Here is a 16,390-nt window from a genome sequence, read left to right on the forward strand (position 1 = left end):
TAGGTAGAGTTGGTTAAATCACACAAACTCTTTAAACCTCAACTCCTCCTCTACAAAATATTAAAAATAATATAATGTCAATCTTGGTGATGTTGAGAGGATGAAAGTCAAGACAGACAATGCATGTGAAGAACTCAGTACAGAGTAAGGGTACAGTGAGCGCCACCTGCTCTTGCTATTGCTCTTGTCACCATGATTTTATAGCAATTGGGTCATTGTAGTTGCCTCAAATAAGCACAATGCCAAGTTTCCAATTGTAGGAGTTTCCCTTAAGGAAAAGGAATCCAGGAGTCATTTAAGCAATGACAGAAGAAAGAGAAAGTAGAAGGATGGTGCACATTGAGATTTTAATGCTGAAAGGGACTGCAGGGATACTCCACTCTTCTCCTTGGCTCTCCTCTCCAAAAGGCACCGTGGAGAAAACTGAGGTCCAAAGAGGCTAAGTGGTTTATTCAAAGTCTCTCGCCTTTTTATTTACAAAAATGTTAGAAGCATGAATCAATCTGTTTGGGTGGTAGCAGAAAATTAGAATGGCAGTGGTGGGGAGAGGAGCGTGGAGAACAGGGAGTAGTAAGGCCATCTCTAGGGCCTAGACTTGTTTTCCCTAGCACTGTCTAGGAAAAAATGCTAGAGTCTGCCACTGGCCTAATGTACCCAGTTTTCTGCTTCTTCCTGGGAAAGCAAACTATACTTCCCACCACCACCACCCTTGCAGTGGATGGAGGCCATGGGACTGAGTTATGCCCACTGGAACATGGGCAGAGGGAGGTGTGCCACTACCTGGCATGGCCCATATGGTCTCCTTTGCATAGTTTCCATTCTTTCTTCCATGCTGTCCCTGCAGATGTGGGTGGAAGATGGGGTACATAATACAGAACATCCTGGGCTGTTGGATGGCAGCATAGAACAGGGCCCCCACAGCCTCTGTGCTGGCTTGTCATGCAAGTGAGTAATAAGGCTGTGTGTGTGTGTGTCTTCAGCCACTGAGTATACAGGACTGTCTATTGACAGCAGTTAGCTCAACCTCACTGAGACTCTGAAACTAGTAAAATCCTAGATTTCATTATAAAAATACACATAAACAACTACAAGTCCTCCAGGAAATTATGAGAAAAGGAAAGTAAAGGTGTTTGAATACATGGGTAGATGAACAGCACTTGACAGGGAATGTTCACCAAAGGTTCAGAATCTGGGGCGAAGGTCTCCAAATACTTAGTTTCTCAGCTCAGAGGTCAAGGCCTCCTGGGACCAAGTAAGGCATTACACATGGACTCAAATGAACATAGCAACCAAATACTACCTGAAAAACTAAAACAAAAGAAAACAAATTACACTGCCTCATATTCATTCATTCAGGAAACACTCACGGAAAATTTGCTATGTACCAGGTCCCATAACAAATCTCTTCTTAAAGGATCACTTGGTAACTAGTTTTGGCTTTGTTGGCAGGGCAGTCTCTGCGACAATTGGTTAACCCTGCTCTACAGCAGAAAGAGACAATATATAAGATACATAGGTGTGTCTGTGCTCCAAAAAAATTCATGAACTATAATCCCAGGCAAGCAATATCATATGAATGGGAATGGTCATGTTCCAAGAAAATTTTAACTATGAGACACAAGCCCTGGTTTGCAGATAGGTTTTTTCCTTTTCTTTATTCATGAGAGAGAGGCAGAGACACAGGCAGAGGGAGAAGCAGACTCCCTGCAGGGAGCCCAATGTGGGACTCGATCCCAGGACCCCGGGGTCATGCCCTGAGCAAGAGGCAGGTGCTTAACCACTGAGTCTCCCGGGCACCCCTGAAGAAAGGTTGTAATAATAATGATCTCTGTGATTCCCTCTATTTCTACAATACCATGATTTTAGGAACATGTTTGATAAAGAAAGGCAAAAATAAAGTTTAGAATTACAATACATGAGGACTACATTAGAGATTGGTCTCTCCTTATCCTTATATTATATAAAATTTGATTTAAAAATTAGTCCTTAGGGAGGGGCAAGATGGCGGAGGAGTAGGGTCTCCAGGTCACCTGTCCGCAGCAAATTACCTAGAAAACCATCCAATCATCCTGAAAACCTACGAATTTGGCCTGAGATTTAAAGAGAGACCAGCTGGAACGCTACAGTGAGAAGAGTTCGCGCCTCTATCAAGGTAGGAAGACGGGGAAAAAGAAATAAAGGAACAAAAGGCCTCCAAGGGGGAGGGGCCCGCGAGGAGCCGGGCTGAGGCCGGGGCGAGTGTCCCCAGGACAGGAGAGCCCCGGCCCGGAGGAGCAGGAGCTGCACCGACCTTCCCCGCGGAAAGGGGCTCCCCGGGAATTGGAGCAGGATCCCCAGAAAGGCGGGGACGCCCTCGGGCTCCCTGGGACAGTAACAGAGGAACTGCGCCCCGGAGAGTGCGCCGAGCTCCCTAAGGGCTGCAGCGCTCGGCGGGACCCGGAGCAGCTCGGAGGGGCTCGGGCGGCGGCTCCGCGGAGGGGGCTGCGCGGCTCCGGGAACAGCTCAGCGGCGGCGGCTCGGGCGGAGGAAGAAGCTCCGCGGAGGGGGCTGCGCGGCTCCGGGAACAGCTCGGAGGGGCTCGGGCGGCGGCTCCGCGGAGGGGGCTGCGCGGCTCCGGGAACAGCTCGGCGGCGGCGGCTCGCGCAGAGGAAGAAGCTCCGCGCGGAGGGGGCTGCGCGGCTCCGGGAACAGCTCGGAGGGGCTCGGGCGGCGGCTCCGCGGAGGGGGCTGCACCGCCGGGAGCGCGAATCCAACAGCGCAGGCCCCGGAGCACAGGGCGCGGGGACACAGCCCAGGATCCGGCCTCCCCCGGGACAGGCAGAGGCCGGAAGGGCCCAGGACAGCAAGGACGCTCCTGCCTGGAACTGAGCAGATCAGCGGCCCCGCCCCGGAGCCCCCAGGCCCTGCAGAAGGAGAGCCCCGGAGCTACTGCGGGGGCTGGATCCAGGGTCCCAGAGCTGCCCCCGCCACTGTGGCTTCCTCCCGGGGCCTCACGGGGTCAACAACCCCCACCGAGCCCTGCACCAGGCAGGGGCAGAGCAGCTCCCCCAAGTGCCAACACCTGAGAATCAGCACAGCAGGCCCCTCCCCCAGAAGACCAGCGAGACGGACCAGTTCCAAGGGAAGTCAAGGGACTTAAAGTACACAGAATCGGAAGATACTCCCCCGTGGTTTTTTTTGTTTTTTGTTTTTTTGTTTTTGTTTTTTTTTTTTTTTTGTTTTGTTTTGTGCTTTTTTTTCTCTCTTTCTTCTTGATTTCTGATTGCTTCCCCCACCCCCCCTTTTTTCTTTTTTCTCCTTTCTTTCTTTTTCTTTCTTTTTCTTCTCTTTTTCCCCTATTTTTTTCTTCTTTCTCTTTTTTCTTTTTCTCTTTTCTTTCCTTCTCTCTCTTTTTCTCCTTTTCTCAATACAACTTGTTTTTGGCCACTCTGCACTGAGCAAAATGACTAGAAGGAAAACCCCTCAAAAAAAAGAATCAGAAACAGCCCACTCTCCCACAGAGTTACAAAATATGGATTACAATTCAATGTCAGAAAGCCAATTCAGAAGCACTATTTTACAGCTACTGGTGGCTCTAGAAAAAACCATAAAGGACTCAAGAGACTTCATGACTGCAGAATTTAGATCTAATCAGGCAGAAATTAAAAATCAATTAAATGAGATGCAATCCAAGCTAGAAGTCCTAACGACGAGGCTTGACGAGGTGGAAGAACGAGTGAGTGACATAGAAGACAAGTTGATGGCAAAGAGGGAAACTGAGGAAAAAAGAGACAGGCAATTAAAAGACCATGAGGATAGATTAAGGGAAATAAATGATAGCCTGAGGAAGAAAAACCTACGTTTAATTGGGGTTCCCGAGGGCGCGGAAAGGGATAGAGGGCCAGAATATGTATTTGAACAAATCCTAGCTGAAAACTTTCCGAATCTGGGAAGGGAAACAGGCATTCAGATCCAGGAAATAGAGAGATCCCCCCCTAAAATCAACAAAAACCGTTCAACACCTCGACATTTAATAGTGAAGCTTGCAAATTCCAAAGATAAGGAGAAGATCCTTAAAGCAGCAAGAGAAAAAAAGTCCCTGACTTTTAGGGGGAGGAATATTAGGGTAACAGCAGACCTCTCCACAGAGACCTGGCAGGCCAGAAAGGGCTGGCAGGATATATTCAGGGTCCTAAATGAAAAGAACATGCAACCAAGAATACTTTACCCCGCAAGGCTTTCATTCAAAATGGAAGGAGAGATAAAGAGCTTCCAAGACAGGCAGGAACTGAAAGAATATGTAACCTCCAAACCAGCTCTGCAAGACATTTTAAGGGGGACTCTTAAAATTCCCCTTTAAGAAGAAGTTCAGTGGAACAATCCACAAAAACAAGGACTGAATAGATATGATGACACTAAACTCATATCTATCAATAGTAACTCTGAATGTGAACGGGCTTAATGACCCCATCAAAAGGCGCAGGGTTTCAGACTGGATAAAAAAGCAGGACCCATCTATTTGCTGTCTACAAGAGACTCATTTTAGACAGAAGGACACCTACAACCTGAAAATAAAAGGTTGGAGAACCATTTACCATTCAAATGGTCCTCAAAAGAAAGCAGGGGTTGCCATCCTTATATCAGATAAATTAAAATTTACCCCGAAGACTATAGTGAGAGATGAAGAGGGACACTATCTCATACTCAAAGGATCTATCCAACAAGAGGACTTAACAATCCTCAATATATATGCCCCGAATGTGGGAGCTGCCAAATATTTAAACCAATTAATAACCAAACTCAAGAAATACCTTGATAATAATACACTTACACTTGGTGACTTCAATCTAGCTCTTTCTACCCTGGATAGGTCTTCTAAGCACAATATCTCCAAAGAAACGAGAGCTTTAAATGATACACTGGACCAGATGGATTTCACAGATATCTACAGAACTTTACATCCAAACTCAACTGAATACACATTCTTCTCAAGTGCACATGGAACTTTCTCCAGAATAGACCACATACTGGGTCACAAATCGGGTCTGAACCGATACCAAAAGATCGGGATAGTCCCCTGTATATTCTCAGACCATAATGCCTTGAAATTAGAACTTAATCACAACAAGAAATATGGAAGGACCACAAACACGTGGAGGTTAAGGACCATCCTGCTAAAAGATGAAAAGGTCAACCAGGAAATTAAGGAAGAATTAAAAAGATTCATGGAAACTAATGAGAATGAAGATACAACCGTTCAAAATCTTTGGGATGCAGCAAAAGCAGTCCTGAGGGGGAAATACATCGCAATACAAGCATACATTCAAAAACTGGAAAGATCTCAAATTCAAAAGCTCACCTTACACATAAAGGAACTAGAGAAAAAGCAACAAATAGACCCCACCCCCAGCAGAAGAAGAGAGTTAATTAAAATTCGAGCAGAACTCAATGATATCGAGACCAAAAGAACTGTGGAACAGATCAACAGAACCAGGAGTTGGTTCTTTGAAAGAATTAATAAGATAGATAAACCATTAGCCAACCTTATTAAAAAGAAGAGAGAGAAGACTCAAATTAATAAAATCACGAATGAGAAAGGGGACATCACTACCAACACCAAGGAAATACAAACGATTTTAAAAACATATTATGAACAGCTGTATGCCAATAAATTAGGAAACCTAGAAGAAATGGACGCATTCCTGGAAAGCCACAAACTACCAAAACTGGAGCAGGAAGAAATAGAAAACCTGAACAGGCCAATAACCAGGGAGGAAATTGAAGCAGTCATCAAAAACCTCCCAAGACACAAGAGTCCAGGGCCAGATGGCTTCCCAGGGGAATTCTATCAAACGTTTAAAGAAGAAATCATACCTATTCTACTAAAGCTGTTTGGAAAGATAGAAAGAGATGGAGTACTTCCAAATTCGTTCTATGAGGCCAGCATCACCTTAATTCCGAAACCAGACAAAGACCCCACCAAAAAGGAGAATTACAGACCAATATCCCTGATGAACATGGATGCAAAAATTCTCAACAAGATACTAGCCAATAGGATCCAACAACACATTAAGAAAATTATTCACCATGACCAAGTAGGATTTATCCCTGGGACACAAGGCTGGTTCAACACTCGTAAAACCATCAATGTGATTCATCATATCAGCAAGAGAAAAACCAAGAACCATATGATACTCTCATTAGATGCAGAGAAAGCATTTGACAAAATACAGCATCCATTCCTGATCAAAACCCTTCAGAGTGTTGGGATAGAGGGAACTTTCCTCGACATCTTAAAAGCCATCTACGAAAAGCCCACAGCAAATATCATTCTCAATGGGGAAGCACTGGGAGCCTTTCCCCTAAGATCAGGAACAAGACAGGGATGTCCACTCTCACCACTGCTGTTCAACATAGTTCTGGAAGTCCTCGCCTCAGCAATCAGACAACAAAAAGACATTAAAGGCATTCAAATTGGCAAAGAAGAAGTCAAACTCTCCCTCTTCGCCGATGACATGATACTCTACATAGAAAACCCAAAAGCCTCCACCCCAAGATTGCTAGAACTCATACAGCAATTTGGTAGCGTGGCAGGATACAAAATCAATGCCCAGAAATCAATGGCATTTCTATACACTAACAATGAGACTGAAGAAAGAGAAATTAAGGAGTCAATCCCATTTACAATTGCACCCAAAAGCATAAGATACCTAGGAATAAACCTAACCAAAGAGGTAAAAGATCTATACCCTAAAAACTATAGAACACTTCTGAAAGAAATTGAGGAAGACACAAAGAGATGGAAAAATATTCCATGCTCATGGATTGGCAGAATTAATATTGTAAAAATGTCAATGTTACCCAGGGCAATTTATACGTTTAATGCAATCCCTATCAAAATACCATGGACTTTCTTCAGAGAGTTAGAACAAATTATTTTAAGATTTGTGTGGAATCAGAAAAGACCCCGAATAGCCAGGGGAATTTTAAAAAAGAAAACCTTAGCTGGGGGCATCACAATGCCAGATTTCAGGTTGTATTACAAAGCTGTGGTCATCAAGACAGTGTGGTACTGGCACAAAAACAGACACATAGATCAATGGAACAGAATAGAGAACCCAGAAGTGGACCCTGAAATGTACGGCCATCTAATATTCGATAAAGGAGGAAAGACTATCCATTGGAAAAAAGACAGTCTCTTCAATAAATGGTGCTGGGAAAATTGGACATCCACATGCAGAAGAATGAAACTGGACCACTCTCTTTCACCATACACAAAGATAAACTCAAAATGGATGAGAGATCTAAATGTGAGACAAGATTCCATCAAAATCCTAGAGGAGAACACAGGCAACACCCTTTTTGAACTTGGCCACAGTAACTTCTTGCAAGATACATCCACGAAGGCAAAAGAAACAAAAGCAAAAATGAACTATTGGGACTTCATCAAGATAAGAAGCTTTTGCACAGCAAAGGATACAGTCAACAAAACTAAAAGACAACCTACAGAATGGGAGAAGATATTTGCAAATGACATATCAGATAAAGGGCTAGTTTCCAAAATCTATAAAGAACTTATTAAACTCAACACCAAAGAAACAAACAATCCAATCATGAAATGGGCAAAAGACATGAAGAGAAATCTCACAGAGGAAGACATGGACATGGCCAACATGCACATGAGAAAATGCTCTGCATCACTTGCCATCAGGGAAATACAAATCAAAACCACAATGAGATACCACCTCACACCAGTGAGAATGGGGAAAATTAACAAGGCAGGAAACAACAAATGTTGGAGAGGATGCGGAGAAAAGGGAACCCTCTTACACTGTTGGTGGGAATGTGAACTGGTGCAGCCACTCTGGAAAACTGTGTGGAGGTTCCTCAAAGAGTTAAAAATAGACCTGCCCTACGACCCAGCAATTGCACTGTTGGGGATTTACCCCAAAGATTCAGATGCAATGAAACGTCGGGACACCTGCACCCCGATGTTTCTATCAGCAATGGCCACAATAGCCAAACTGTGGAAGGAGCCTCGGTGTCCATCGAAAGATGAATGGATAAAGAAGATGTGGTTTATGTATACAATGGAATATTACTCAGCAATTAGAAACGACAAATACCCACCATTTGCTTCAACGTGGATGGAACTGGAGGGTATTATGCTGAGTGAAATAAGTCAATCGGAGAAGGACAAACAGTGTATGTTCTCATTCATTTGGGGAATATAAGTAATAATGAAAGGGAATATAAAGGAAGGGAAAAGAAATGTTGGGAAATATCAGGAAGGGAGACAGAACATAAAGACTCCTAACTCAGGGAAACGAACTAGGGGTGGTGGAAGGGGAGGAGGGCGGGTGTTGGAGGGGAATGGGTGACGGGCACTGAGGTGGACACTTGACGGGATGAGCACTGGGTGTTTTTCTGTATGTTGGTAAATTAAACACCAATAAAAGTTAATTAAAAAAAAAATAAATAAAAAATAAAAAATAAAAAATAAAAATTAGTCCTTATGAATACCATTTGAATAGTTATCCAAAATTAAGTAATATATCATTCTTTAAATTATACAAAAGAACTCCAACAGAGGGTAGTTACATCATATTGTTACCACCACCCATCAGAGAGGTCCTGCTATTATTGACTGAACTGATTTTTAAATGTAATTGCATATTGACAAAAGGAAGCCAGGAAGCCATCTAAACTCAAGAATTCCAGCAGCTTCTTTAGAAACAGACACTAAAATTTCATACATGCATTTGGTTAAGCATACGAAGAAATCGAAAGAGAAAAGTTCCTTAAGCACATCAAAGATCTCACAGATTTAATCAACGAAGCTTAACATCACAGACTAGAAAAGCACCTTCTTCAAAGCATGTGGGAGTGAGGCAGTGATGATTTAACACAGGGTTTCAACCTCGGTGCTGCTACCACACTGAGCCAGGATAGTCTTTGTGGGGTGGGGAGAGGCTGCCTTGTGCATTGTAAGATGCCTGTAGCAGCCCCCATCTGTGGTGAAAACCAGAGGCTCCCAGCAGGTTAAACAGCCCCCAGTTGAGAAACCCCAGTTTAGAAACTGTCTCGAGTTGAAACTGAACTGAAACCTAAAGATTCAGGAAACAAAGTCAACATTTACCCTAACTGCCAAGAGAAATCTCAATCTCAATATTGACCAAGTTGTCAGAATCTTAACAGTTTTTAACTCACAAATCGTGGAGAGGCAGGTGGCAAATTGGAACACAAATTTCAATTTTTCTGCTCATTCCGGCAGTTCTAAGTGAGAAGTAGGCTGCGAATTCCTTTTCCTCAGTAACAAAACAATATAAAAATGGATTTTGAGCAATTTCCCAAAAAAATATTAGAAAGATAGGGAGGCTAAATGAACTGCAGTTGCTTTGTGTTCTTAGGACACTGCTCAGGGAGTGTCTACCTCGGGCCATCCGAGGCACGATCCCAGATGGGCAAATGTTGTCAATTAGTCTTGAGGCCAGCTGCATTTTTATATTTTTCAAAAAGCTTCTTTGTTCTTGCAAAATAACTGCTGTGATCAAGGCAAAAAGAAAAGCGATATTGAAGAGTTGAATCTGTTATCATGCCAACAAGTAGGAGAGACGCATAATGGTGACCGGCCACGTCTTCTATCACTATGCCTGATTGGTTTCCCAGATGCCACGGCTAAATTTCAGCACTTGGGCGCCACGAGCAAACTCATCACAGCCTCTGAGTGGAAAAATGCCTCATAAAGGATAGGACATTGATAATCTGGTTCTCTAGCCACTGATAAAAAACAGGTTTTATTTCCTTAAATTAAAGCAACTCTTGATCTCTCACTCTAATACATAAGGTATGCCTGTTTGAAAATCATAACAAATATTCTGAGTACAGGCATTTTACCTCGTGGTGTATTTATATGTGCATAGTTTTGTGGTGATGCCAAGAGATTTTCCTCAAACAGGTTACGTTCACTCAGGGTAACAGAGGAATTGTGCCCCAACCTGATCCCAGCTCTTTACTACTTTAGAAAACCTCCCAGTGGTGTCTCACCTTTGCTTGAGAGGCAAAGGGAAACAGAATTCTCTCTTTTTTTTTTTTAAAGATTTTATTTATTGATTCATGAGAGACAGAGAGAGAGAGGCAGAGACATAGGCAGAGGGAGAAGCAGGCTCTGCTGGGAGCCTGGGAACCCAATGCGGGACTCAGTCCCAGGACCAAAGGACTACGACCTGAGCCAAAGGGAGACGCTCAACCCCTGAACCACCCAGGTGCCCTGGGGAAAGAGAATTCTGATTCAGGGTTCTGTTGACTCCGGTTTCAGAATGCTTTCAGCATCGGGCTTGCCAGGCAATCTGAGTTTTCCTATTCTGAGGCCACCTCACCAAAGTCTATTTTTCCCACCAGTGAATTTGGGCATAGCTCCACAAGCCGAGTCACAAGGCGTGACCATGTTTGCACGGACAATGTGCTTGGACTCCCATGTGTAATGCTGGCTCCACCACTCTGGCAGGAGTAAGACCAGGCCTCTCTCCTTCTCCTCTCACCAAACAACATAAACTGGGATCACCACTGTGGGGACCTCAGGAAGGGGAGAGGGACAGGGTGTTCACTGTACTCCTGTTCTGGCCAGGAGCTGTACTGGCTGCTCTCCGTAAAACAGCACAGTGAATTCAGGGAACACTGATGGGGGACAGTCTCTAAAATTCTCTATCAATCACTTGGTAGGAGGAGCAAAAAGAACACTAATCAGCGTCTTCTTTCTTGTTACTGATCCTAAAACCTTGTCAAAGTGGGAGATGAACTTGGGGCAGAGGAAAAGTGTAGAGCAATACTGAGCAAACAGGTGATTGGTGTGTCAGAAAGGAACGAATCAGCCAGCAGTTACCTGTTTCATCCTAGAATCACGCTTTGGGGCAAAGGGATGTACGCACATGTTCCTGGATGCTTCTTTTCACAAGCGTTTAGCATTGCTCTAGTCTCTGGGTTGTGTTCCTTCCCTTCTCTTGAACTTGAACTTCACCTATAACCCCACTAATGAGAAGTTTAAAAAGTTAAAGAATGAACCTATTACTCAAAATCAAGGGATTAAAGCAGACATTTGTCTTGAGTCTACCACTTGCCAGGTAACCTAATGATCCACTCCTACCCAACATCAACAAGACAGCAAGAGAACACTCCTCACAACACAGAGAGAACTTCCAGGTGAAACAATAGGGACTCGTCAGAAATAGAGGCCATGAGGCTGTGAAATGATCAGAGGGTCACCGGTCCAAATCGATTCGGGATGAGTTACAAAGAGAAGGTAACTCAGGATCAGCAGCCTTTGGGGCTTTGAGGGACTCCAGATCGGTAGCCTTTCCTAGATTAAGATGATGATGGGGTTAAAGTGTTTATTAAGGAGGACAAACAGCAAGAGCAAATATGCCTGACATTGGGCAAGAGCCTCCAGGCTAGGAATCGACAAGCAGCTTGACATGACAGACAAGGTGGAGGCGCCTCAAGGTGACGGAGAGGGACACGAATAAGACACACAGCCACCAGGAAGCAGACCCACTGTCATGAAGAGGAGGGCAAGATCAAATGAAGCCTTGCCTAGTGGGAAAAAAGGGCCATTGTAGATTCTCAATTCTGATTCTCTCCACTTTGCTGCAAGTTGTTTTTCCCTCATCTCAGGCCCCTTATTCTCTCATGTTTAAACATTCATTTTTTATCTTTAGTGAGAAAAGTAAGGAAACAATTAGTAGCCTGAGATATTCAAATTAATCCAGCTGACCCTAATAGAAAATAACATTTCTATGCTGTAACTGAATGCATTCAAGTCATAAGTGCTTCTGCACACACTCTCTTGAACAGCATGGTCCAAATGAGGAGCACTTGCCATGCTGAGCTCCTGAATGGTGGTCAGTCTGACTCACAATGTGCTATGTGTGTAAAATCCACACTAGATTTTATAGATTTAGTGCAAAAAAAAAAAAGAAAAAAGAAAGAAATAAAGAAAAGAAAGAAAAGAAAGAAAAGAAAAGAAAAAAAGAAAAGAAAAAAAAGAAAAGAAAGAAAGAAAAGAAAAGAAAAGAAAAGAAAAGAAAAGAAAAGAAAAGAAAAGTAACATCTCACTCATTTCTGGTAATGAGTTCATTTTGAAATGATATTTTTGATTGGTAATGAGTTCATCTTGAAATGATATTTTTGATGCAATGAGTTAAAACCAATATATTATTAAAAATAACTCCCGTTTCTTTATACTGGTTTCAATGTGGCCACCAGCTTTAATAAACTACCCATGAGGCTCACATTATGTTTTATTGGACAGCACCGTTCATAACACAAGTACAACCCTGTCCTTATTGGTATGCCTCCCTTTTTGGTCACTCTTGGAAAGAGTCATTTAGATTAGAATAAATTATTCATAGAAATCAATAAGACTGCTTTACTGAAGACATGTAAGAAAGAACAGTCTGTAGGGAAGAACTGCCAACTCTCTCTCTCTCCACACTGAGTCAACAATAGGCTACCAAGCAGCACACACAACCACAAAATGTGTTAAGAGGAGAATTGCACTCTTTTGCACCAACAACACAGCAACATCTGACAGTTGTCACCAGGGCTGGGTGGTCAAAGCCACCATTCAGAAAGTCAAGGTCTTCTTGCTGGGTCCTCTGCGAGTAAGACTGTGCTCTCTCACCAGGAGGTGATGGTGATGGGTTTTCCACAGTTCCATCAATAACATAAACTTGATTTCCACCAAAAGGCAACCACAACAATGGGAACCAACTATGGGAAAAGCAATTTGGTTTCCTCATCCCCACTCCCCCAGCAAAAGTGTACACAGGTCAACGGCAAACGCATGGTCCCATTCTTTGCATCTCTTTATTTTGAAATAACTTAAAGAAAAGTTGCAAGAAAAACATAATGGACTATCTTAAATTCTTCACCTAAATTCTTAGATTTCCCCATTAATTATTTTATCACATTTGCTTTATCATTGATTGTCTCTATGGGCATGAATTACCATTTTTTCAATGATTTCAGAATAAGTTAAGTGATCCCCTTTACCCCGACTTATCTCAGTAGATTTCTCCAAAGAACAAGATCATTCTCCTACATGATCACATCACAGTTATCAAAATCAGAAAATTAATACACTTCTATGACCTCAGCTACAGACATTAAAATTTTGTCAATTGTCCCAATAGCGTCCATAATTTTAAAAAAAAAAAATTCTGTTTCAAGATACAAGTTGGACCCAGTGTATCATTTGATTGCCATGACATTTTTTCTCCTTGATGAGAGACTAGTCCTTCTTTCTTGTCATGCCTTTCATGGCCTGGTGAGTTTTGAATAGCAGAGGCCAATTTTTTATATAATGCCCTTCAGTTTTGGTCTATGTGATGGTTTCTCCTGACAAACTGGTTATAATGTGTAGTCCGAATATCAAGGGAATCCTGCTGTGTCCTTCTCCATACATGGAATAAGGACACGTTTTCTGGCTCTTTGTCTGACCACGGGGCCTTTGAGTACTCGGCTATGGTGTGAGACTGCCTGGGTTTCTTCACCATCAAGTGACAATTGTCCTCTTATGATTAATACATATGTTTCCGGTAAATACTTTGAGGCTATATAAATATCTTGTCATCATCTGAGTCTCATCCATAGATTTCACAGCCGTTGATCATTTGTGCCTGAATCAATTTTTAGTATCGTGGTTGCCAAATATTAATTTTGTAATTAAGTCATTTATTCAGTATTTGTCAGCCGGCATTTGACAGAAGAAGAATGGGCCCTCTGCCTCATCTGAATACCCAGTTATTTCGATGTTAGTATATAGTCCTCATTGATTCTTAGTTTATTCAATGTGTTATGATCTGATACCATCATTATTTGTTTTAACAATCACATTGTCCCAGATTTCTTTACTGAGCCCACTTCCAGCTGCCTCCTGGGTACTTCTGACCTGCCCTCAACATGCTTTGAATATATCCTTAATTTCTGAAACAACAAGATCCTCCAGGCTTCTCTGGGACTTTTATTGCCCAGGCCCTGAAACCAGCTACTTCTCCAAGAAATTTGGTTCTTTTTAGTGGAGAATTAAATTTAGAAACCAAGCACTGTAGGGGCGCCTGGGTGGCTTAGTTGGTTAAGCTTCTGCCTTCTGCACAGGTCATGATCCCAGGATTTTGGGATCCAGCCACAAGGGGCTCCTTGCTCAGCAGGGGGTCTGCTTCTCCCTCTCCCCCGGCCCCTCCCCGCACCCCCACTCTTGGGCTCTTTTTCAAATAATTAATGAAATCTTAAAAAAAAAAAGAAGAAGAAGAAGCCAAGAATTATACACTAAATGTGCTCATTGCTACTAGGACACCAATGCTTCCAGACCCTCTCAGCCAAGACAACTAAAAGACGAGAAAATGAGTATGTACCCACAAATGTGTCTATGCCCTCCACTTTTCTCCACACACACTGCGGCAGACAATCTAGTACACCGTAAGAATCAAAACAAGCATAATATATAGTTCCCATCTATCGCAAGATCTATACATTTCATAATGATTATTGAAAATCAGAGTTTTAAAAAACAGTATTTTGGTTAAACTGATCATTCTGATTTCTTACTAATACATTCATGATTTTACCAACAAATCAATTCATTTAAAAGACTTACATCCTAAATTGCAGTGGCAAGACCATTAATTCACTGACAGTGGGATGAAATGATTATGATAAGTCATTATTTATCACTATCACTTTTAAAAACAAAACCAATTAACATTTGTTGAGAAATCACTATGCCTTCTCCCTTTTGCACACCTTCCTTTAATTTTAGCTGTGACAGCATGAGGATAGTCAGGCCTTATGGCCATTTCCCAGATGAGGAAACTCATAGTTTCCGGGATGCTTGAAGCTATATCCCAAACCTAGGTCTACAGATCCTCAAAGCCCTTGCTTTTTACCAAAATTAGCTTTGGCTTATTTTGAAGCCCTGGTGAATAAAAGGTCTAATATTAAACACTTGCTCTAAAGTTTCCTGGATACTTGCAAATACCAGCATTATGTAGAGAAGAAACTAACATAAACTTCTCTCCACTACTTCTTAGAGCTCTAGTACACGAGGGTAACATTAAAATTGGTTGAAGAACTTGTCCCAAGCTGCACACCGCCCAAGAGTCCTGGCACATGCCACTGGGAGTTCCAGATGCTCGGCAAGGAAGATATTCATGTCCTAACTCTTGCCTTGTCCAAGGAGACCCTGGTTACCAGACAATTCTAAAACCCTGGAGGGCAAAGTGGGCTTTTGTGACTCACATCTGCCACTAAAATAAATACCCTATTCAGGCAGAAGGATCTCAGACTCCTTCTTCAAACTATGTAACCGGAAGTAAGTAAACTGCATTTTTACCTATCATCACTTATTCTTTGCTATATGTGGCTTTTAGCCATCATATTTATATTTACTTCATTATAAATAATAAGGAGGAAACAAAGATCTTTTTCTAAAGAAATTGACTTTTACAAAAATTGATGGCTGAAGGCAGCAAACTAAATAATCAGCAATTATTCTAACGGGCAAGAAAAGGTGCTCCCAGACATTGAGGGGGTGTCCTTTGAATTGTCTATTGTTTGACGAAGACTAAATCAGGATGATGCCCATGAAAGGAAGGGAGGCCGCACAGTAAGAGGAAGGGGCCAATGGGGAATATCAGCAGGTGATGACCCATGTCAAGCAGGGCAGCCAAGAGTCCTGCAGCCTGGCCTGCTGGGGAAATGAGCCCCCGCTCAGTCATGATTACTACCATTACGCGCATCTGTCTTCATCCCCTCAAACAGTAAGCTAATTGGGGCTGAAAATGAAAGCTTGAGAAAGATAAATTGCACCTACCTGGATCAGAGACAAATCCTCAAGCTGTAACCTGAAGAGGTAGTTTCTACAAAATACAAAAAGAGAGGAGTTTTATTTTTAATAGACTTAAAATATTACAGGTCATTAAAATTATGAGAATAAGGGAAAACAAAGTAATGATTTTTGGCTTCCAAAGCATCCTCTGGCTAAGAATGCATTTTCTTTGCACCTCAGAGTTCAGAGAGGCATTCATTATGTCAACAGGTATACATGTGGGATTAGCAAGAAAGTCAGGGAATGGTGTGTGTGTGTGTGTGTGTGTGTGTGTGTGTGTGTGACACTAAGGTAAATCTCAATTATTAACTGACTCTCTTGATCTACTTGGAATGGACCAAAGGACACAGGCAATGGATTCTGCATCCGACTTGAAATAAGACAATGCAAAACCATTCTTCATGAGTCTTCATTCTTACAGATCACCTACATTCACCATGATTTACAATTACAGCACGTCCAGCTTCTGAATTCAACCACAGTCTGAGTATTAGAGTGTTCTCTCCTGTTGGATGGATTCGGTGTAAG

The 16,390-nt window shown here is 42.5% G+C and overlaps 1 protein-coding gene across 3 annotated transcripts in view; it reads right to left on the reverse strand.

The window, feature by feature from the left end:
* SEMA5A (semaphorin 5A) overlaps positions 1 to 16,390 on the reverse strand; it is a 488,460-nt gene that overhangs the window by 237,493 nt on the left and 234,577 nt on the right. For all 3 annotated transcript variants that reach the window (XM_041731983.1, XM_041731984.1, XM_041731985.1), the window contains one exon: positions 15,848 to 15,893. In XM_041731983.1, the coding sequence (XP_041587917.1) occupies positions 15,848 to 15,893 (46 nt within the window). The remainder of the gene's footprint in view (positions 1 to 15,847; positions 15,894 to 16,390) is intronic.

This window comes from Vulpes lagopus, chromosome 17, assembly GCF_018345385.1.
Source record: "Vulpes lagopus strain Blue_001 chromosome 17, ASM1834538v1, whole genome shotgun sequence".
Lineage (NCBI taxonomy): Eukaryota > Metazoa > Chordata > Mammalia > Carnivora > Canidae > Vulpes > Vulpes lagopus.